At 53.6% G+C, this 22,943-nt stretch overlaps 1 protein-coding gene across 1 annotated transcript; it reads right to left on the bottom strand.

Annotated features, from left to right (window-relative positions):
• Positions 1-217: 217 nt before the first annotated feature.
• On the bottom strand, positions 218-20,148 carry LOC311527806 (uncharacterized protein). Its single transcript, XM_084642159.1, has 19 exons — positions 19,868-20,148; positions 19,661-19,736; positions 19,316-19,411; positions 17,882-18,032; positions 17,620-17,675; positions 16,753-16,894; positions 16,328-16,394; positions 15,547-16,133; positions 14,677-15,028; positions 14,186-14,280; positions 11,569-11,725; positions 11,312-11,478; positions 10,648-10,778; positions 10,389-10,503; positions 9,876-10,031; positions 9,511-9,692; positions 9,003-9,155; positions 6,509-6,565; positions 218-356 (listed from the first exon to the last, which is right to left on the bottom strand). The coding sequence occupies exons 10-13, from the start codon at positions 14,221-14,223 to the stop codon at positions 10,715-10,717; spliced, it is 426 nt and encodes a 141-aa protein (XP_084498285.1). The 5' UTR covers positions 14,224-14,280; positions 14,677-15,028; positions 15,547-16,133; positions 16,328-16,394; positions 16,753-16,894; positions 17,620-17,675; positions 17,882-18,032; positions 19,316-19,411; positions 19,661-19,736; positions 19,868-20,148; the 3' UTR covers positions 218-356; positions 6,509-6,565; positions 9,003-9,155; positions 9,511-9,692; positions 9,876-10,031; positions 10,389-10,503; positions 10,648-10,714.
• Between the last annotated feature and the right edge of the window lie 2,795 nt (positions 20,149-22,943).

Genomic DNA, 22,943 nt, shown 5'->3' with positions numbered 1-22,943 from the left:
AAAACCCAATAAAACACAAGGAGATCTTCTCCTGCAGCAGGGTTTTCACCTACAGCTTTCATCCCTCCTGATGTCTGACTTCTGAGCTCCAAGCTCTGATCCCAGCCTGTACAATAGCAAAGATTTCTTTTTACTTTAAATTGCTTTTTGTATTCTGTAATGTGATCCTTGGCCACCTATCCATGTGATGATTTCTATACAAATGTTGTAAACTTGACTGTAGTGCAGTATTTCCATTAAAATATCAGGGCTAATCATTGTGTACAGATTTTTCTTCCTTCTTGATCATACACAATGAAATCTTGACACACACTCTCTTGAGGGAAGGGAGGGAGATGCATCTGTTGGAATCGCTCCTGTTAATAAAAACAGAATTAGAGGTGGTGAGAGAAGATAGTACGCCTGAAAGTTTGATCTCTGTTTAGCACACTCACAAATGACCAATGTTTGATTTACCCTTAAATTTATCTGCTAGGGTATCACCTCTGGATTCCAGATACTAATTTGTAAGCAATTCCTGTTCAGAGGTTATAAACTCTTTATTTTGTGGCAGTTGCAACCTTTTGTGGTGGCCATGAGCCAATAATTAAGCACCTCTTCCCCTGGAGTTGGGAGGTCATTCCAGCTGCTATAGATCAGAACAAATAAGGAAGTTATCAGCCATGTAAATTTCAGTTCCACTAAAGCTGCTGGGGGAAGGGGTTGACATCCCCACTCCTGCCCCCATCCCTTGAGTCAATCTGGGAAATGGGGTAATACAATTTACCAGCCAGTGGAAATGTCAAAAAAAAATCTCTCCCTCTATTGTGTTAGCAGCAGGGCTGTTCAATAACAAATCAATCCTTTTTGGTTGCTTAACAAATTAACAGATCTCTTTAGTCGGATTCTTTTTTGATTTAGAGCTGTCTTCAGCACTCCCTTTGCCTACATCCAGTGCTTCGAGATTGAGGTCTGTCACATACCCAGTCATGGAGTTTAGGGCCACTAAACACCCAGCCACCCTGACATGAACGTTGAATGTTTTTAGCTTAAATGGTAACATTGCACTTTGTACTCAGTATTTTCTGGAACAGTTTAATAGTTTTTCCTCTGTCTCTTCCTGTTGGGTGAGGAAGCCCCATGAGGTAATTGTGTTGTGGAAATACACAGAACTACCAGAAAAGCTCAACCAGCTGCCATTGGGTATCCAAAGCCATATGCTAAGGCACACTGAATACAGACTGCAAGTCCACTAATAATGAATAGGGGGACCCGAGAGATGCAAATAGTGGCAATGTCAGAAGGTGCTCTAACTCACTGGATAGCCTGTCTGATTCATTTTCAACAGTGCCGTTGAGCCTCCCTTTGAAGTCATCCCTTTTGGACTCTGAACTTAGGGATGCTAGCAAGCAAGGGTCATAGATCACAATGATCCCTTCTGGCCTTAGAACCTTGTCCGACCTCCTGTAGAACCCAGAACTTCCCCCGAAACATTCCTTTGGGACTGCAGCTTTAAAAAAATAAATAAATCCAACAAAGATGCATGTGTGGAAGTGCAGCCCACAGGCTTCAGTTCAGTGGAGTCATTTGTCCATCTCCCATTCTTTGAGTTTTGAGGCTGTTGCACAAAAAAAATATTTTTTTAAAATCCTCCGATTTGCCTGTCCTGGGACACTGCCCCACAGGCACGTCTAAAGCTGGGCTGTTGGAGGACTTTCCAGGGAGCCAGACCATCTGGTGAGTGCTGTCTTGACTCAGTGATGCTGCCGAGCGTGTTGGAGCAGCCAGACCAGGAGCACTGCAGCATGTGCAGCTTCCTTCGCCAGCTGTTGGTGACAGGCCAGCAAAGAGTTGTGACTTCAGGGTAGCCCTTCTGTGTCTCCAGGCACTTTCTTGCTTGTCTCTGTAAGAGCTGCCACATCTTACTGAAGGTTGAAAATCTGAGGAAGCATTTGCCTCTCTGGTGCCTAAAGCTGCAACGCTTTCAAAGGTTTTAAAGAATCTCTTGTTCCTTCCCAGGCAAAACCAGAATTCTGTATCTAGGTCAAGCAAAACAGCTGCTAGTAAACCACTGCATTTGCCTTTGCACTCTGTGATGTCCCTGGCATGCTGGATTAGTGACATGGTACTCGAGGCAGTTAATCCTGGCATTGTCTGGTAATCAGAGTGGTTTCACTAAGGGGTGCTTTAAAACTTCTCACCCTCAGCTGTAAGCGGTCCCGTCTTTGACACACATGGAGACTTTTCCCAGTTGGGTGGTAGAGAATCTGTTGGAAGTACATGTTCACAAAGCAGCTGAAGCACCTCTCTCCTCAGCTGCTTTCTGGAAAGTGTCCCAAATGAAACCTAATCTCTTTGGATTCCCCTAGGAAGTGGCTGTGTAGTAGAAGCAGTTTATTGGTCTTCCAGGAGTATTTTTATAAAACATCACCTCCACGACTGCAACCCCACCCTAGTATCTTCACATCCAACCAGCAGAACTTGCATGGAGGAGAGAGTTGGCTTTGTATTGTCCAAGCATTATTCAAAGTCTGCCTTGTGTGCATTTACCCCATTTTAGACTCGGATGGTGCAGATACCGTATTCTCATTCTAGATTAATTCATCAACGCTGCTGCTGTATGACTGATGTGCAGCGTGTAGTCTGTTTAGGGTGACCAGATGTCCCGATTTTATAGGGACAGTCCCGATATTCAGGGCTTTGTTTTCTATAGGATCCTATTACCCCTCCCCACCTTGTCCTGCTTTTTCACACTTGCTATCTGGTCACCCTAAGTCTGCTGAAGAGCAGATTCGATACGAGCTGTGGCTTCACTCTTCTCTTCCCTGAGCCCTCCTACTGAGAGGTGAACAAGAGATGCTTGGTCTTGCTTTGAGTCCAATAGCTTGGGGGCATTGTTCAAGGATCCTCCTGTATAAAGATGCTACTGTTCATCTGACTACTTTACATCCTTACAAGGCCCCCATCAGTGCAGTATTTGAGTGCCTGTTTCTGCCTAGGTTGCATAACCTCGCTGCCTGTTTACACAACACGGGCATCTGTCGCAGTCTTTAATGTCGAGAAGGTAAGAGTTTGATTTCAAGTTTTGGACAAGGACAGAATGGAGACTTGATTACATGCCAGGCGTCTGCTCGTGGTGAGGCTGAACATGATGATGATGTTGTCTTGGATTTGCAGTGTGAGCCTCTGCTGCAGATTGCCCAGCTCTACTGTCCCAGAAAGGAAGCCCATCCTGGGCTCATGTCATTCCGATCCCCCTACCCCCGCTCTTGATAGGGCTGCCTGCCAGAGGTGAATTCTCACTGAGCGATACCCCCCTTGCAGCCTGCATGTAGCTCAGAAGTTCTGGGGAAGATTTGTTGAAGGGCCAGAGAAGCCAAGCCTGATGACTGCTGCTTGGCAGGCCACTAGCCTTTTCTCCTGAGCCTTGGTTCCCGGAGGGGATACACGGCAGCTCTCTGTGCCCTTGGCCACTAATCTCTTGTTTTTCTGTCAGGCTCCACCCGGAGAGAACGGATTGCAGAGGGCAAACTCGAGAGGTTCTGGACTCCTGGGACCTGAATCTTAAAGTTTCTCCACCCTAGGCAGGTTGGGGAAATACTCTTGTCTCCAGGGTTCCCTATTTAGTCCCCCAATAAGTCACTGGTGATCAGTGTGTGTCCCCAACAGCCCAATTCAGGAGCTGGAGCTTCCAATCTCTTCCCCTCTGTGGAGGAGGAGAAGATGGAAAAGTCCTAGACATACAAAAAGGGCACCCTCGAGGTGAGTGAGTCTGACCACCCGTTTGTTCTGTATGGTGCAAATGGAGCTCAAAGGCCTTGATTGGTTGGCAGGTGTATGAGTGAGGCCTGCAGCGTTAAATAAAAGGCTCCTGCCCTAGAGATCAGAGCTCGGGTAGATCTCGGTGAGAAAGAGACACCTCCCTGTTGGAACTTGGCAAGGCAGTAACCTGGGCATCCTCCTGCTTTCTCACAGGTCTCTGCAAGTGCTCTCTTGCCTATATGGGGACATCCACTGGCAGCCTGCCCATTACTTCTGGGGTGGCTCCCCCTGCTGGACTGTTGTAGCATTGCATCCTGACCCAAGTTTGGTCTGAGCATCTTCAGTGAGTATGCCGTTTTACACCCCACCTTTCATAGGCTTCCCTCATCCACACAGCAGCGTGGTCCAGCCCACATGATCAGCCTGCCTGTGTGAGCAGAGCATCTAAGTAGCTAGACCTGCAGGAAAAACTATGACTGAATTTCTCTCCGCCTGAATCTTTGTTTGCAAAGAAGGAAATGGATAACAAAACGTGAGTTTGCAACACGCACTTGTCTTTAAAAAGCAGCCAACTGCATAGGTTGTAAATAGAGAGGGTGTCAGGAAATGTAACAAGCTGAGTTTTGTGGTGAGAGGTGTCTACTGTGGGTGTGGATCTTTGCAAGTCTATCTGGGGAGTGAACATGAGATCTTGAGTATCATCCCTATGTAGTCATTAGCATGCAGCTACCCCCAGACTTAGCAGCTACCCTCACTTAGGAAAGGCAGTTATGCCCTTGTGTTCTTGTGTGTTGCTTTATAAAGCTGACCTGTAATGAGGGCACAACAGAATATATAAGCCTGATTCTGCACAAAGATTTTCTTCCCCTTCACTAGGCTGGAGTATGCAGCAGCAATTGCTGTGAGGACAGACCCTGCAGCGAGGCCCTGAGAACCCAACAGCCATCCCGCAGCTGCTGGTCGTGGCGGCCTGGACGCTGGGGATGCTAGTTACTGCAAACAATATTACAAACTTGTGTTCAGGGTTTGATACTCTCATGCTTTAATTCACACGCAGATGGGGACTTGTCCAAGGTAGGACTTCTGAATTTTAGAAAGAAAAAATGGAAGGTTCTAGATGCAAGAGCAGGATGAAATCCAGTTTGAAGAACTGGGGGGGGATTACTTTTCGTAAATTATCAGCTTGGTCCAGGACCGCCTCTGCTGCAATCTCAAGCCCCAGTGGCACCTCTATTACGAGAAGAAAACCGGTCTGGGACAGATCTCTCTCCAACAGCCTCTGTGGTAACGGCAGGAGATGTGTGCACACACAAATATTAGCTTCTCAGCAATGTCCTTGTCGTCTTTAATTGCTCTCTTGAATCCACTCATTCTTTCACAGGCTTCTGATGCCTTAAAGTGTTTCTTAGTGTTTGTCTATATACCTTCAGTTATTTGCTCTTCACAAGCCATCTTAGCACTTCTACTTTCCCGCTTACATGCTACCCGCTGTAATTCAGGTTCCTCTTTACTCTCCGCCCTGCCTCTTTTAAAGTATTTGTTTTGCTCAAGTAACCTCGTGGCTCTTGCTGTTATTAGTGGTCTTGCTGGTTAGGAGCTCGCTTCACTACAAAGCTAATGTAAAGAGCTCAAACTCCCCCTCCGTAAGCAAGAGCTGGCCCCCTGCAGTTTGTCCTAGGCAGTGCCCGCAGGGGGTGGGGTGAGGAGAGTGGCTTGTTAAAGGGAGTTGGGGAGTTTTCTGACAGCCAGGGCCGCATGCTGGGAGAACCCAGGACCTGCAGCCTGAGTGAAGGAAATTCTGGCTGCAGCAGCCTTATTCCTCCTTTGCTCTGTGGATTGGGGCTGTGAGAAGCGATACTGGATCTGCTTGTGGCCTGCAGTTCAGCCTGTGGCTCTATGCCAACCCCTGCCCACCCTTCTTGCGCTGACTGCAGCCTCTATAGGCATTGAAGCACCAGGCCTAGGACAGCCTGCTCAGCACCTGGCTGGGTTCTGCCTAGGGAGCAGCTGACAGGGTCAGCCTCTGACTGAACTAATGCCTGTGATGGGGCGGGGTGTTGGACTGCACACTCCAGCCCTGGGATGTATTTCCTCAGCATCTGGCTCTGTTTCCTCTGTTCTGGTGCAGCCTTTTGGGGCATGATCATCTGTTGAAGGCTGGGAGGCTCAGAGCTAGATTTCGTATCCCCATAAGCTTAGCTGGGGCTGTGTGGAGGTTTGGGGTGGTGGTCAGCTGCTCTGTGCGTGCAGGGGGCTGGCAGCAATCCTTGGGAGACATGGTTCATGGTGGGTCTGCAACACGACTTCCTGGCGTATGCCAGGCTGGGTTCTGCAGAGTTAGCACCAAATGAGGCTCATAGCAGCCCCCTGCCTCGCGCTGGGCTGGGGCTGCTCAGAGTCCCTGCTGGCGGCACCACAGCTGGCGAGGGAGTAGGGGGTTCTCTGCTTGCCACTGCTCCTTGCCTGCCAGGAACGACCCACTTCTGACTCCCAGACCCTGCTGACCAGCCATGGCTCCTGCCTGGGCCAGGATGAGAACACCCCAAAGGGCAGGGAGTTTCAAACTATGGCCTGGGAGAGGATACCCCAGAGCCAGCCCTGAGGGCTTTCTCCCTGCTCCTACACTCTGCATGTCACTCCAACTGGGTTCTGGCTCCCACTCATTGTGCAATGTGGCTGCTGCCCCCTGCTCCTAGAACCCCTCCTCATCCCGTTCCTCCCCCCCGCCCCACCACCACCACAGCAATATGCCTCAGCTGTGACTTACAGCAGGGCAGGCGTTCCAAGCCTTCTCTTCTCTGGCTTCAGTTGTCCACCATGTATCCTAGGGGAGGCAGGCGGGCCTGGTTATTTAACAGAATGCAGGGCACTATCCACCGCTTGTATTTCTGTCCTTCAAGATGCCCCCCTGTCCCCAATCCATCCAAGCAGAGGAGGGGAAGGAGCTGGGTGGAGAGTCAGTCTCCAAGAGTACTGGGATCATTTTGCCTTTGGCCTTGTGCCCCACAAAGGCCAGGAGAGGTGTTGTGCCCAAGGCACACGTTGGCACACAAGCCCCACTGGGAGCTGGCGTGAAGCACAGTGTGGCAGAGCTGCTGCCCTGGCTCTTTGCCTGCATGGCAGGTGGTAGCTGGGGTGGGCAGGGCTGGGGCTTCCTGTGAATCTCTGCCCCCCCCCCCCCCCGTACAGGCTGTGGGGGGACCTGACTGGGGCCAGTGCCTCAGGGGGGTGGGGGGAGGGGAACCACGGTGAGACCTTTGGGAGGCAGGATCTCTCCTGCTGCAGGTGCTGGGCTCGCCTGGGCCCAGGACAGAGGAGACCCTCTGGCCGCAGAGCCCTCCTGCATCTGGCTCCAAGGAGCCTTGGCTACCCCTTTGTCCCAGGGAGGTGGAAAGGTGGCGGGGGGTGACATTACACTCTATATGATTTTATAAAAATATGCTAATGAGTGTGAATATAATGTAACTGGAATATGCTTCATGCTAAAGGTCTCTTGTAAGGTATCATTACAAAGCTTATAATCTACTGAGTGAGGTCATCCTATTTGCATAAATGTATCACTCTTGTATCTGAAACTAGAAATATGAAATATAACTCTGAGGTCCTATTTAGTTATGCAAAGTGTGGGCCATTAATGATGGTTTGGAATCTTAATTGCTCCCATTAACCAGGACAATTGACTGTAGATGGCTCTGTTTTACTTGTAAGTCTTCCTGTATACCTGTGCACTGGCAAGTGGGTAATGACGTCTTACGGTGACATGTGATCATGTCACCTGAACTGGAATCCATCTTTAACATGGTGCTTTTCCATTGAGAAGGAGGGGTGGGAACCCAGAGGGACAAAGGATTCCCGCCTTATGCAAAAGATATATAGGTGGGTGGAACAAAACAAATGGGGCAGCCATCATGAGAAATCCCCTAGCTACACCTGAGCTGGAACAAGGGCTGTACTGGAGAAAGGATTGTGCCCAGACTAGGAAGGCAGCCAGTCTGTGAAAGAAACTTATTGAAACATCTCTGAGGGTGAGATTTTATCTGTATTCAGTTTTATTACTGTACTAGGCTTAGACTTGCGTGTTTTATTTTATTTTGCCTGGTAATTCACTTTGTTCTGTCTGTTACTACTTGGAGCCACTTAAATCCTACTTTCTGTATTTAATAAGATCACTTTTTACTTATTAATTAACCCAGAGTATGTATTAATACCTGGGGGAGGGGGGCAAACAGCTGTGCATATCTCTCTCTCAGTGTTATAGAGGGCGAATAATTTATGAGTTTATACAGGGTAAAATGGATTTATTTGGGGTTTGGACCCCATTGGGAGTTGGGCATCTGAGTGTTAAAGAGAGGAACACTTCTTAAGCTGCTTTCAGTTAAGTCTGCAGCTTTGGGGCACGTGGTTCAGACCCTGGGTGTTTGGCTCAGCAAGACAGGGTGCTGGAGGCCCAAGCTGGCAGGGAAAGCTGGGGCAGAAGTAGTCTTGGCACATCAGTTGGCAGCCCAAAGGGGGTTTCTGTGATCCAACCCGTCACAGGGGGGAAATTGGGTGGGTTTATGTGTGGGCAGATGAGGACAGCCCCTCCCCCCTGCTGGCCGTGTGCATGTGGCACTGGGCCCCAGACTCGTGGGGCAGGGAGAGATGATAGGAAGTAGGGCTGGGGCCATTCCCTGTGGGTCCCTCTCAGGCCGTTAACAGCACTGCCCAGTGACCAACGTATGTGGCCTCCCCTCAATCCAGGCACTATTGGGGGCTGCTATTCGGGGGGCGGGGGGAGGGGGATTGCTGCAGGATGCTAGTCATTCCCAGACAGGAGCTAACACACAAGTGAGGGCAGGGCAGCAGCAATGGAGAGCCAGCTGGCCTCAGCGACCTGCCCTTCCTTGAGGCCCTGCTTGGGTCAGGTCACTTGCTAGGGGCCATAGATAGACCTGGGCCTGGCCACTAAACAAGGCAGGCTGTAAAATGGAGCCAAAGCCACCGAGAGTCTGGCTGGGCAGGGAGGCTGGAAGTGTCTGTGGGGAATGGAGGAGGAGAAGGAAACCCCACAGATCTGCCCTACAGCTACACTCTGAGGGCTGGCAGAGCTCTGTGTGGGGTGAGGGAGGGCTGGACTAGTGTGGGGGGGGTCCCTGTCCTGGGTACCACAGGTCAGCACTGAGGAGAGCTGGGGCTTGGAGGGTGGAGTTTGCACCACCCTTGCCATGTTGTTATAATGCCCCCAGCCACCCCTGCCCCTATGAGCCCTCAGCTGCACTCACCTGGGTCACCTGCGGGTTCCTGTCCTGTAGGTGAATGAGCAGCGTCCCCATGCTCTTCTCCACCTCAGCCCTAAAGAGGGACGACTTCTTGGAAACAAATTTGCTGAGGTGGCCAAAGAGCTCCATGGAGGTCTGCCTCAGGCCGCTGTTCTCCTGCAGACAGGGGGTGCAGGGTGGTTAGTGGGGGACAGACTCAGGCCCTCACATGCTTTGGGAATCAGCCTGGCAGCTGCAGAGCCCGGAGAGGTTTCAGCTAGTTCAAACAGGACAATTCTCTGCAAACTCCCCTCCTTCCTGCTGGGCCACAGGGCTGCCAAATAATTGTGGGCCCAGGGCCCAAGAATGACTCTATCCCTGCCTCCCCTGGCAGAGGAGCTGAGCTTCCCCACAAGTCTAGGAACATGCCTGCATCGGACACTGAGCCCCCTCCGCATGAGGGCAGGTTCTGAGCATCTCCCCCTGTGGGGTGCCCTATAGTGCCATGGGGCCTGCCCTGCTTGGTACTTACATCCTCAAAGAACATTCTTGCCTGCAGGGCCAGCGGGATGGCGATGTGCCCCATCAGAGGCACCTTGGGTTTCCGCAGCATCCAGCAGAGCCCTTCCATGGTGTCCAGAACGGCGCGGGGTCGCAGCATTTGCACATGGCATGGACAAAGCTCCCTGGGATCTGGTCTCATTTCTTCCTGACCTGCAGAGAAGGGGTTGGACGCCGCTCGGTGAGCAACGCTCTGTCAGCCTGAGTGTAACCACAGTCCGGGCAAGTGAGCCTACAGCCCAGTCTGCTCCACAAGAGCCAGGGGCTGGGGAGAAGGGGAACCAGGAGCTTCCCATCCAGCCCTCTCTGCCTAGTACCCTGCCATTCCAGACCCACCTTGTCCGGGAACTAGGTTACTGCGTTTTTGAGGCCGTGCAGCGCTCTGCCTTGAATATGGATGTTGCTGTCCTCTGTCCACTGCAGCGTGGCCCTCACAACCTGCTTCTGCATCGCCTTGGGCTCATTCTCCATCAGCAAGGGGCTGCCGAGGAACTAAAGGGACCGAATGGAGTTGTCAGAGAGGGCTGGGTGAGGTCAGTGGGTCCTAGCCCGGCCGGAGCAAGGGGAAGGGAGTATGATCAGGGGTCAGGAGGTGACTTAAATCCGTACCGACTGCTGTTCATGAGAGGCTGGCTTCAGCTGAGCTTAATAGAAGCGACACAAGCAGGGCAGAGCACTCCCTCTGGTTCCAGTGGGGTGCTCCCAAACCCCACCACAGAGTCCCCAGCAGAGGGATTCATTTACAAGCAATACACCACCAGGACCATCTCTCATTGGCTGACCAGCTTGGCCTCCTGTTCCATTAGCTTTTGGGCCTGGTTAACCCTCCCCCAAGTCCTCCAAGCTCACCTCTGCAAACAGGGCGGTGCAGGCCATGCGTTCACCCTCCTGGCTGGCCTGGAGGTTGGGAAGGAGGAGCCGCGGGATGCTCTTCAGGGCCTGCTTTGGGTGGATCACCATGGCCCTGGAAGAGAACAGGAGCTCCTGTTGACATGTGCATGACAACCTTGCACATGCCAGAATCCAGCCCGGTCCTGGCCACCCCCTCTCATCTCTGCCCCACTAGGCTCCAGAGCGAGAATGTGACTCCTCCAGTCTCTGTCCTCACCTGCTAAGGAGAGTGAACCCCTAGGGCTGGGCCTCCTCCAGCAGCTGCCAGTCTCGCTCCTGGTCCATTAGCTCCACAGCTGCTGACTGCCCCTGAGGTGCAGCACCCGTGCCAGGGCATGCACAGCCATGCTGGGAAGAGAAGGAGGCAGGAGACGGTGATGCAGGGATGCTTGCTCTCTGGGCAGGGTGGGGGGGCAGGACTCCCTTGCTGCAGCACTGAAGGGATCAGGGTGAGACTAGAAGCTGCCCCACTTCTGCCTTTGGTTCCCCTGCCGCCAACTGTGAAGGCTTGAGGGGCAGCGGGGAGCATCTGCAGATGTGACCTTCGCTCTCCTCCAAAGATGTGAAAATTGCCCCCTCTGCCCCCAGCCAGGAAACTGACCCCGGGGAGAAAAGTACATGCAGTGCCCCCCTGAACACCCTGCTGCCCTGAGCCCTGCCCCCATGAGCTGCCCACTCTGAGGAGCTCTCTGGCTCCCTGAGTATCCGGGGGAAGCTCTGCCCACTCCTAAGCACGAGAAGCCTGGCTGATCTGAACCCTCAGTCTCCCGAAGGTGTCGGGGGTCCCTGGACAACAAAGGATCCAAGCGGGAAGCTTCCCCCAACTAGGGGCTAGCACAGACACTGCGTGGGTGCTGGGATCCATCAGGCCCACACGTTACCTGTGGGGACTGGCGTCACTGGGCGGGTCCTGCTGGGCTCCTGAGAGGTGCCGGGCCGGGGAGCAGGTGATGGTGAGGAAGTAAGAGGCGAACAGGTCGTCCTCGAGTCCCTCCAGCGTGTCCACTTGCCGCAGGGCCCTGACCAGCTCCCACAGGCCGCTTGTGGTCTGGAAGGGAACAAGATATAGTCAGAGGACAGTGGCCATGTGCAGAATGCAGCTGGAAAAGAGGGCTGAATGCCAGCGCTGGGAACTTACCGCCGGGGGCAGCCAGGCTGGCTGGGGGCAGCTCCTGTCCTGGGTCTGTTTAGCGTTAGCCTGGCCCTTCTCCGGGTTGTCATACAGCAGGATGTGCAGTACCGCCCTGGCCAACATGGGGTCTGCACCCAGGAATCTCCAGATGGCCTTGGCCTGGCTGTGACAGACAGAGGCATGGCAGGTAAGGAATTAACATAGAGGACGGGCCCCATTGGTACACACCGGGGATGATGCCCTCCGAGGGGCGATGGGCCAGAAGCAGCAGGTTGAGCCTGCTGCTGGCTGACCTCAAGGTCTTTCAGGCACTGGCCAGTCCTAAGGAGTTCATACCCTCCTGCCTGGGCACTGCCAGGGGGCACTGTGTCACAGCAAGGGATGGGCAGAGGTGGCCAGACTCACTTCTCCCAGCTAGGGGGCCCCCTCCCTCCCTTGCCGCCTTCTCCTGATGGGAACCAGAGGGGCTGGGGTTAGAGCCCCCACGTGGGAAAGTAGTGACTCCAGGCTCAGCGGTGGGGCTGATGTGAGGAGGTGCCCACCCTTGGTGGGGGGTAGGGCTAGGTGCTGGGCTGGATCTCCTGAGCTGGGGGAGGGGCACAGAGTGGGGGCTGCAGGCATGGATAGCAGGAGCTCCTTCCCCATGGGGCAGGGGGTGGGGGGTTCAGGAGGAACAAGGCTCCAGTTCTGGCCACACCATGGCTCTGGGGTGGGGGGGTTTGGAGAAGGCTGTAAAATGGGTGCTGTGCTTGTCGGCTCTGGGCAGGATGCAGGGAAGATGCTGCTGGCCCAGGGGACCCTGGCAGGCTGGTGAATCGGAGAAGACCAGTCTCTAGGGTGGGATGAGGCATATAAAAGCATGTGATGGGGAAGATACCAGGCTGGGATTCCGGGGGGGAGAGGGCATTTCCCAGCTGGGGGAAGGGGTGCCCCTGCGGGAACATGTTCAGTGTAGGGGCATCTGTGTGGGCGATGCAGTTAGGCTGGCCCCTCTCCTGCCTCAGCCTGGAGGATGCCCTGCCGGGAGCGGGGGGCCATGCTGACAGAGGGGGTGAACCTGCTCACATGGGGTCTCTCCTGGTCTGTGTTGTGATGGGGGGCCCTGGAGGACTGTTCTGGCCTCCAGCCAGCTAAGTCATTGCACAGCTGAACCGGGACGGGGTGGACTGGCTGGCACAGAACGAAGTGGGGGAGGATGACAGCTGTGTTAGGAATAGCTCAACTGGGGGAGCCCTGAGCCGGGGGTCACAGAGCACACAGAGCCCTCCAAGGGACAGGGAGGCTAATGGTGACAGCATGCCGGGGCAGGGCTGTTCCCTGGGGGCCCGTGTGCAAGGGGAGGGTCTGTGCTGCGTGTAACCATGGTGCTGTGGAGTGACCCCTTTAAGGGGAGGCTGGAGCGGGGCGTTCTATCCTTTCCCCGGGGCCAGTGCGCGCCGCTCGTAAGGCCAGGGCATCTGCAGGAGGATGCTGACCGCGGCCTTGGTGTGCTGTCTGACCAGTAGGTGTAGGATGTCTCGTCCCTTCACTCAGCCGCCCCCCTCTCGGGGTGGGCACAGTGTGTAGGAAAGAGCCGCGTGCAGATCCTGCACCTGTGGAGGCAAAGCAAGGGCTGAGACCCTATCCCCGCTGTGGGTGTCTGGCAGGCAAGGGCCAGGAGCAGCTGGGCAGGCTCAGAAACAAGTCAGCGGTCACGTGGCCCGGCAGAGGCCATGGATAAACTCTCCTAGTGCGTGACTGAGCCGAGGCGGGTTTGGTACCTTGAAACCCCCACCCCTGATCCAGCTCTGTAGCACTAAGGGTTCCAATTCTGCTGCCTGGTGACACCCCCCGCCCCCCTCCGGATATCCTGGCTGTACCTCCCCTTGTGACAGCACACCTGGGCTGAGTGGGACCTAAGCATCTGGGAATCATTTCAATCCGTGTCCACTGACTCTTTGCCCAGTGGACACGGGGGACCGCACTGTGGTCTCTGTTCCCCCAGCTGGGGGATGAGTCTGGAGACAGGACACTTTTCCTGGGGAGTGAGCTGGGCAAGCCAGACTCCTGGGATCAATGCCTGCAAATGATTACAGGGCCGTGCCCAGCGGCCGCCCTGCAGACAGGGGATGGGTCCCATTGATCAATGAGGGTGAGAAGGAACATCTCCCCTCCACATCCTCCCTCGTGCCCCAGAAATTCTGGGCATGGGGCAAGATGGAGCTGCCCAAGATGTCCAATGCCCAGCCATTACTTGGCCCTGTAGCTCTGATTCTTTCTCTCTCAACACCACCTCCCTGACGCCTGCCCGTTAGTCAGCACGCTCCCCCTTCTCCAGCAGGCCCACCGGCAGGGTGAAGCTGAAGGGCATGAGGTCACGCGACGGCAGGTGCTTCGCAATGAGCTGCAGGGAAAGGCACAGGCCGAGTGTGAGCAGTGAGCTCCGGCCCAGGGAGGTGGGTTTGCTCCTCAGGGAATGGAGACAGAGGCACTGGCAGCCTGCGCCCAGGGCTATGTGAGTGAGCATTGGAGCCCATACCCAGGAATTTCCATCTGCCGGCTCCTCATGGAGGGAAGGAGACAATAACGCCCCCTTTCCCATGTGTGTGTGTCTATCTCTCCAGCCACAGTCTCTTTTACTCACCATAGGAACATGGGCAGGGCTCTCTCTGCAGCTGGCATCCTTCTGCATCTTGCTCAGCATGGTTGCCACTGCCGCTGTCTGGGTGTACACGACAGCTGCCCAAGAAACCAGCAGCGCTCAGGCAGTGTTCTCAGGGCCGGATTCTTCCCCCTCGCCGTCGAGCCAAGTCAGAGGTGCCAAAAAGCCAGACTCCGGAGGCAACTGGGAACGCCCAGCTAGGGTGAGCTCTCAACTGGCTCCTGGGCCAACTGCCTACCTATCACCCTGATGTAGAAGGTGTGTTGGGGGTGGGATCAGGGGAGGTCCCAGATGGTCCCAGGCACCTGGTGAAGGGCAGATGCCAGGCCAGCCTGGTCGGTACCAACCCACTTCTGCTCTGTGTCCCTCTGGTCAGGGCTGGGATGAAGGCGCCATGTTCTCTCTACAGCCCTGCTCGCTAGGTCACGGCCGGGGCTGGCAGGTGGCGACTGTTTGCTTCCGCTCCATCTTACCTTTGCAAGGTGTGAAGATCCAATAGAGAGCCTGAGATGCCCAGTGTCTGGTGGCCTCCTGAGCATCGAAGGCCTGGCTTGTCAGCAGCCTGGCTTGTAGCCCTGCTCTGCCATGGGTCTCAGGTCCTAATGGGCCACTGAACAGAAAATCAAGGCATGGACTGGGGCTGAGCCCAGCTCTGTCTGTATCACCCCTCCCCCTCTCTCTGTGAGTGCTGCGGGGGGCAGCAGGGTCCGTGCTGCTCACCTCGGTGATGGCTTGGAAGCGATAGAACATGAGGACCCGGGCGCTGGCTCTCACAGCTCGGCTCCGCTCCTGGGCCCGGGGAGAGCAGATCCACGGCTGCAAGTGCTGGGGAGCAGAGAGAAAGCCGTGTGAGCGACAGCAATGCCGGGGTGACCTGCCTCCCATGTCCTTTGGGCAACCCCCAGAACCTGCTTCCCGCCCCAGCAGGGAGAGGAGATGGCGCATTTAACCCCTTCTCCTCCGCTGCCGGACACTGGAACTCAGCGCTCCTCTCCTGTCTCGGGGGCACTGGGACGGGTCCGAGGATCTTGGACTCAGCGCTTTGAGGACTCTCCCCATTGATGCTGTGGGGTCTCGGGGCTGTTTCCTTCAGGAGCACAGGGGTGCCAGCCCAAATTTAGGAGGCCAAAGTGACACCCCCTGGAGCAGGACTAGGATTGTCTTGCTGGATCCCAGGGTCAGATGTATGCCCCGTGGGGACTGGCTAGTTCACAGCAGCTGGGAGGCCTGCTCAGCCCCCTTGGGATCAACTGGAGCCTTCCCTCTTGTGGTTCGGGTAGAACCTGACCAGCCAGCCCATCCCCACATGGCCAGCGTGAATGGGCCCCTCTTCCCCATCATACCAGAAACAGACGCAGCAGCATGGTGGGGGTCAGGTGCAGTTCCAGGAACGGAGCGACCACTGTTCTGAACTAGGCACTGAGCCCTAATTCCTTCCAGGACAATGACTTTGTCACTGGGCAGCTTATCACTGTAGGCCAGCTGGCGCCTGATACTAGTGATGAACCAGCCCAGCCAGGTGTGGTCCGAGATTAAGAAGAGAAGGTCTTCCAGGAACTGCCAGGGAAAGAAGAGCCAGTTAGAACTGAGACAGGCCAAGAAATGGGTCCTCTCAATAACTCCAGCCAGGAACCCACGACACTTGGGAGGGGAGGGGAAGAGGGAGCATGAACTGTCACCCCCATGTCTCTCCTAATGCTTGTGAATCCTTGTGAGTTGCCCTTGGTGCTTCTCCAATTGTATCTGCTGGGCTCAGCCGCTTCCTCTGTCCCACAATGCAGTGCTGCTGGGGGGGCCTCTTAATCCTGCCTCAGTGTGTGGGGGCTGGACGAGCTGACCTCTTGAGCTCCTTTCCAGCCCTCCATTTCTCTGACCCTTAACTGCAGCAGCTGCTGCTCCCACTCCCTCTGGTAGAATCCAGTCTCGTGATCTGGAAGAGATGGGAAGATCAGTTTCCTTTCTGTTTAGACCCGTCTACTGGGGAGCAGCCTGCAACATGGCTCTGGTTTGGCGGGAGGCAGGGAGGAGCTGCCGACTCATGGGCCCCAAGGAGATCCATGGCTCTGTGCAAATCGCTGATGGAGAACAATGCCCCTCAGACCCAGACCCCTTGATGTGAAATACCCAGGAGTTCTGCTTGCCAAGATCCTTCCCCAGGGTGTGAGGTGTCGGATGAAGGTTAGATACAGTCCTGGAAAAAGAAAAGGAGGACTTGTGGCACCTTAGAGGCTAACCAATTTATTTGAGCATAAGCTTTCGTGAGCTACAGCTCACTTCATCGGATGCATTCAGTGGAAAATACAGTGAATTTCTTTTTGCAAATACAGACTAACATGGCTGCTACTCTGAGTCCTGGAAAGGATCCTTCCTGTCTAGGCATGGCGGGCTGGGCTAGATGACCCAAGGGATATGATTCTGATGTGATCCTCTCTGATTCCAAGGTCACAGCATCATATTATTCTGGATTCAGAGGGAGGCCCTGGCCTCTCCCTCTCTGAGCCCAGCACCACAGTGCTTTGCTCCTGCAAGGGGAGACACCCCCTCCTCACCTTCCATGTAGAGGAGCATGTCATTCCTGTAGTTATCCCAGAATTGGCTTGACCCAGCCTGGAACATGCTTATCAGCTGGAAGAGGGGGAACATGGATGCCCTTCTGACCTGCACCGTCATATATGAAGATGCACCAAGCACCTGGCAGACAAAAATACAGAGGTGGCTGTACTCCTCCCTTGCAAGGCAGTTAGAGAAGGGCGCTCCCTACAGGTGCAGGGGGAGAGCTCAGTGTTGGAGGGAAGGAGACAGCAGGGAGGTGGAGCTGACAACCAGGACAGGATTGAGATGGATATTTCAGTTGATCAGGGACACTCTATGGACCAGCTATTGGCTCCTTCCCATCCTCTCACTCCTGGGCTGGCTCTAGCTCAGATGAAAGGAGACAGGATTATCCAGAGGCCGTGAGGCAGCTGCTGGGTCAGATCCTTGGCCTAGGCTAGAGCAGCACAAGGGGAGCTTGAAGCAGCCCGAAAGAGGCAGCTGGTCCATAAAGGGAATCCCCAGCTGCCCCTTGGTAAGAGAGGATGCTGGAGGCCAGGGGGCAGGAGGGGGCCTGCACAACAGTCCCTAAGGGCTCATTCCATCTGGCTTACATTGGAGTCATCCGAGGGCTGCACTAACTTGTGTTGGGGAACCTGATCCAACCCCAGGATCAGGGGAGCCAGGAAGGTGGCTGGCTCAGAGAGCTCGCTGGGTTTGTTAAATGCTGAGAGGTGCTGGGTCGATATGCAATGAACGTGAGGAATGTGACGAGCCAGCTCCTCTGGGGGCTGCAGGGAGAAGAGCCACGCCTTGCAGGCCAGCTCCAGAAGCAGCCCCTTCTCACTGAGGATAAGGAAACCTCCCAACTGCGGGTTACTCACCAGCAGCTGAGCCAGCAGGTCCTGGGGTAGAGTGGCCCTGGGGCTTGACCAACACCCTGTGAACAGAAAGGGGGCACATCCCACCAGGTTCTGAAGGGATCTTTTGCATTTGTCTCTGAGCTCTACCTGCGCTCTTGGCAGCTGGCTGTGTCCTTGCCGTGAGCCGGAACCAGAGCCAGGAGCTGATCCCCGCCCCCACCTGGGGCAGACGCCTCTCGCTACAGAAGGACTAAGAGCGGGTGGACAAAAGACTGGGACTCACCTCTGTTCCCCTTGCCACACCTGCTGGCCAAGGGCAGCCTGCCTCCCTCCGGAATCATCCTCACTACTCCGACTAAGGTCTGCAGGAGGAGAGGCAGGGCTGGCCCATGGGCTGCTGGTTTAAGGTGAAGCAGCAGCCAAGGCCATAAAACCTGCAGAGCAGAGAAAAGCCAGCTCAGTATGGAAATATCCTCTTCCTGCACCAGCGTTCTGTTTCCTACACTAGACAGGACACCTGGCCTCGCCACCGCCAGCCAGACCTCTTTACCCAGCCTGAACCATGGAGCAATCCCCACCCCCTCCCCCTTCACACCTGTTGGTGTCTGCCTCCAGCACCAAATCGAGTGACAGATGACTGACACCCCCACTCCACCCCCTGGCCTTTTGTTGAGTGTAACATCATCATTGGCAGCACTGTAGTTCCTAACTCCAGGCCCACTTGGAAAGGCTGCGTTCTCACGGCGTGAAAGCAATACACCAGCTTGATAAATAAAGAGGACACTAGGAAAACCGATACTATCAAGTGAAAGGTTTGAGCTCTGACCTTCACATTCCCCACACAGGCCTGCGCCACTTGAACCACAGACACAATTGTTGTCTGCTGTGTGGACAAGAGGAGGACTTAACACGCACTATGCCAGAGGGTTACACAACTCTTTGCTAGACAATATAGAATAGTGGAGATCAGGAACCCCTGGGGGTCTATCCCCACCTGTAGTAACTAAAACACGTATATTTGGCATGCTCAGTCTGAAAGACAGTGTAGCTGAGTGCACAATACTTGGGTCTGCCTTATTAGAAATGTGGCTTCTAGTCTCTGCTCTGCCTGAAGTGACCTTGTGCAACGTGGCTGTTAATTTGTTCAGTGTGGGAAGGGGGCTGGCTAATACTTAACTGCTTAGGCTTGAGGCCTGGGTCAGTCATCAGGTCTGTGCAGTGTGTGGAAACATAAAGCAGTAGTCAGCAGAGATGAGATTTGGATGTAGTGTCTCCCAGCTCAGTGGACTCTCTCTTAGGCACCAGGGTATTGTGGGTGAGGAGCAGGAAATCCTGGGCTAGGGTTGGCTTTTGCAAAACAAGAATGCAATGGACTGTATAGACCCCACCCTGTAACAGCCAGGAAAAAGTTAACAGAGCAACCAACGAAGAGGGACTGAGCTATGGAAGCTGCAGAACCAGCATGACTGACCACAGGGGATGCTAGAGCGGAAGAGCCCCTGTGACACTAAACCCTAGCATGCAGGGGCACTGAGCCAGTGAGCGTTCCCTGTTACAAAGAACCAGGGCTGGCTCAGATCCAGGGACCATTTTACCCAACCCCATGATGTTCTGGAGTGGGGAGGCTCAGATAAATAAGTCTGGTTGGGGCCTGTCTCATCGAAAAGCTCAGATCCAGAGAGGCCTGCGTCCAAAGGAGAGGGGCAGGGTCACTTACATTGGCCATTCTGGGGGAGTCACCCGGGGACTGCAGGGTGCTGGAGCAGAGCTGGCGGACCTCGAGCTCCATGGTGCATCTTCTGTCTGCTTTCTCCTGATGGTGAGAAATAAGGGAGACACCGGGGAAATTTAGATTCAGTGGAGACTTCCATGGCACGGTAACTATAGTGGGCATGGCAGGGGGTGAAAATGGGGCTTGAAGGGAAAAGGCGCAACCCTGGCTGTGACTGTGCCATAACCAGCCCAGGGCCTGTGTGGAGTCAGGTCTAGGCTCCACCCCTCTGCCTGGTGAAGACCAGATCCATGTGGTGATTTGTCACAGCCAAAGACTGTTGACTCCTACCTGGGGCAGAAGAATCAGTGGGGCCTGGCTGGCTGGAGTCCAGATTTATCCTGTCCCGTTCGGAAAGGTGTCCATCCTGTAATTCAGAAGGGCAGTGGTGGGGTGAGGTATCATGTGACTCATTCTATGTAGGGGCAATAGGAATCGGAGGGAAACTGGGGGAAATCTGTAGCGTGTGGGACGCTTCTGGGCAGAATTCCTACTCACCAATAGTCTGAGTCAGTCTTTGGCAGAGACGGTCCAAAAGCCCCATATTGACTCCTAAGACAAGAACCAATGTAAACAGATCACAGGAGTTTCTCTTCTATCGCACGGACTTCAGAACATTCACACCTCACTCTTGGGAGGCCAAGCTAGCACTTTGGTGCCCAGTGCTCTGCATTGCCATGTGGAATGAAACCCAAGCTTAATTCTCTGTGCTGGTCTGCGGCTCCCAAGATGGCTGGAATTGCTCCGGGTGGGGGGAGCCTCCATTTCCTAGGGGAGGCTCTCTGCTTGACTAAGGGGTTTGAAGGGGATTCCGCTGGGTTCCCCTCAGCCAGAAGGACATAATTCGTGAGCTGGAGAACCCCAAGGAGCCAGAGACATTGCGAGGCTCGGACAGAGGTGGATGCACGGAGCTGCAGCACTGAAATGTGGGATTCCCCCTTCCTTGGGGATAAAACCTTTGTGGTACCTCTCCTCCTTCCTTGGGATTCAGCAAGGCGGCTCTGTCACCTAAAGCATTGGTTCCATGAGGTAACTGAGTTTATGAAGTGTTATTCTGGCTGGAGAAACTCTGGCCAAGAAGTGATCTATTCTGTCCCACCTCACTGCACAGCCCCCAAACCAGCAGTGCCTGAGGCAGCATCTGATCGTGACTCACAAAGCCTTTTGTAACGTACATATGAAAACCACGGGCAGCTCAGTCATGAAAAATGCATTGGTGCCTGCTTCCAGGAATGGAGTGTGTGTGACTCAGTAGCCCCCACAGTTCCAGCCCCAGCCGTGATGGCTTGACTCACAGTCAGCCAGTTACACATCACAATGATCGTTTGCACAAGCAGTCACCGCAACTGCTTGGATCATTGCTGCAACCGTGCACACAACTTCATAAGGCGTTGTGGGCATCCTTCTGAATTTTGAGGCTGATGAAACCTTTGCTCTCATAATAACAGCTGTGATGCTCTAATATAGCACTCTGCGTTAATATACCACTCTTCACCCAGAAGGATCACACGGGGCTTATACTGTTTGCACAAGCTAGAACTAAACATTATATTGATTCTTTTCAGAGTAACAGCCGTATTAGTCTGTCTTTGCAAAAAGAAAAGGAGGACTTGTGGCACCTTAGAGACTAACCAATTTATTTGAGCATGAGCTTTCGTGAGCTACAGCTCACTTGATTCTGTAAAAGACATTGTAGATGACCAGCAACTTTGGCCTCGGAAAGGAATTCTGGCTGTGTATCATGCTGCTTTCTGCCTACCTGGCCCGGGAGACTCTGTGTCAGGTGGGTTGCCATCCCTGGCTGACACTGCAGTCTCTTGCTCTGCTGTGTCTGTCAACAGAAGAGAAGGATTAAATTTCTCCATTAAAGGTCTCTCTTGAACCGCCAGGGGAGTGATCTGAATGATAGTGCTGAGGGGAGGGGAGTTTTCTGTACCCAAAGCAGCAGGTTCCAGTCCTCTTGTGGAACTTCAATTAACCTGATTTCACTGAGTAACAAATACAGTCACACCTGGGTCACCAAAGAACTTCCTCAGTTACAGAGAACATGTGTGTGACCCAGAAAGGAGCGATTCTCTAAACAGAGGCAAAGCCACCCCAACTTTCCTTCTCAATGTCACAGGTCGGTGCCAACAATCACAGCCCTCCGGACTCCCCCACAGTGTGCAGTGGGGTCTCAGCAGTGCAGGGGATGGGGACTAGCTTGCAGCAAACACAGCTTGGAGGATTTAGAAATCTAGCACGTGCAGTGCCTGGGGAGGGAGAACTGCAGGGAGATGGGGATGCCAAGAACCCTTCTCATTCAGGCAGTGCAGACCACAAGGCCTCTGGAAAAGTCGAGTGCCAGGCACAAGCATAACCTCATTAATGGGAAGGAGGGGGCCGACCCACTGAAGGGAGTTGGCAAAGGGCAGGTATAGCCTATAGGTAGCACCCTACCAAATTTACGGTACATTCTGGTAAATTTCATGGCCACAGCATTTGAAAATCAATTTCAGGTTTTCAGACGTTTACATCTGAAATTTCACAATGTCGTAGTGGGGGTTCTATCCCAAAAAGGAGTTGTGGAGGAGTTGCAAAAGTGTTGTAGGGGGGTTGTGGGATTGCCACCCTCACTTCTACGCTGCCTTCCGAGCAGTGGGGGTATGTACCCGGAGGGGGGGGTCTGATCTCCCCCGCGAGGGCAGTTGTGCAGGGGAAGTGTGAGTTCTGTCCCTCCCCAGCCCAGAGGAGACTAGCAGCTGGAGCCAGGGGCATGGTAGGAGCCTACCCTTCACCGCCCCTCCAATAGCTAGATTTCAGGGTCCATGACTTTTCATGGCTGTGAATTTGGCCTACCAATGGGATGGTTTAGGTTACGAAATAAATAGAAATTAGGTTTTTGGCCTAAGTTAGCTTAAGTATAGAAGAGTTTGGAAAACTGAAGTTGTTAGTGTGAGGAAAGCTAGCGATAAGTTGGAGATCCTGTTATGGGAAAGTAAGAGTTAGCAAGGACATGGCTTGGGGTTCGGCTACTGTTAGGTTTTGGTTATAGCTGGCTTAAGCAGGGTTTTTAATGAGTGTTTTTGAGAATTGTGACTGTTTTATTAAAATGCTATCTATACTGCTAGTATGGGAAGGATATTGGTGCAGATGTTAATGTAAACCACGTGTAATGTAGAGTCAATAAGGAGGCGATGGAAATATAATTAGTGTAAGGAGCAGTTGCACGTTCAATAGTATGAGAATGGCTCCTACTGGGAGTTGTTTTGTTAATTCCGTGAATGCTCCAATTAACACCCCAAGGGTACCGTTATGTCCCAGGGTTCACAGGCTGTACTTCACTCTGTTGTTAGTGGGCTGATCCCCCACTGATCCACAATACAACAGCTATATGCACACTCGGTGTTGACAGTGTAAGTGTAATTGTGCACCTGTTTGCTGAACTAATCATTTTCTTTTTGAATGAAGTTTGGTTTTTATCATTCATAGTGTTGCCTAAATACATTTTCTGTAACTGACCTAGATGCTTGAACCTGGGTTTTGTTGCAGCCTTACCTGTAACAACTTACTGTAAATTGGAAACATTTCAACA

Source organism: Lepidochelys olivacea, assembly GCF_965140295.1.
Source record: "Lepidochelys olivacea isolate rLepOli2 genome assembly, chromosome: 10".
Taxonomy (NCBI): Eukaryota; Metazoa; Chordata; order Testudines; family Cheloniidae; genus Lepidochelys; species Lepidochelys olivacea.
This window is presented reverse-complemented; position numbering and strand designations above follow the sequence as displayed.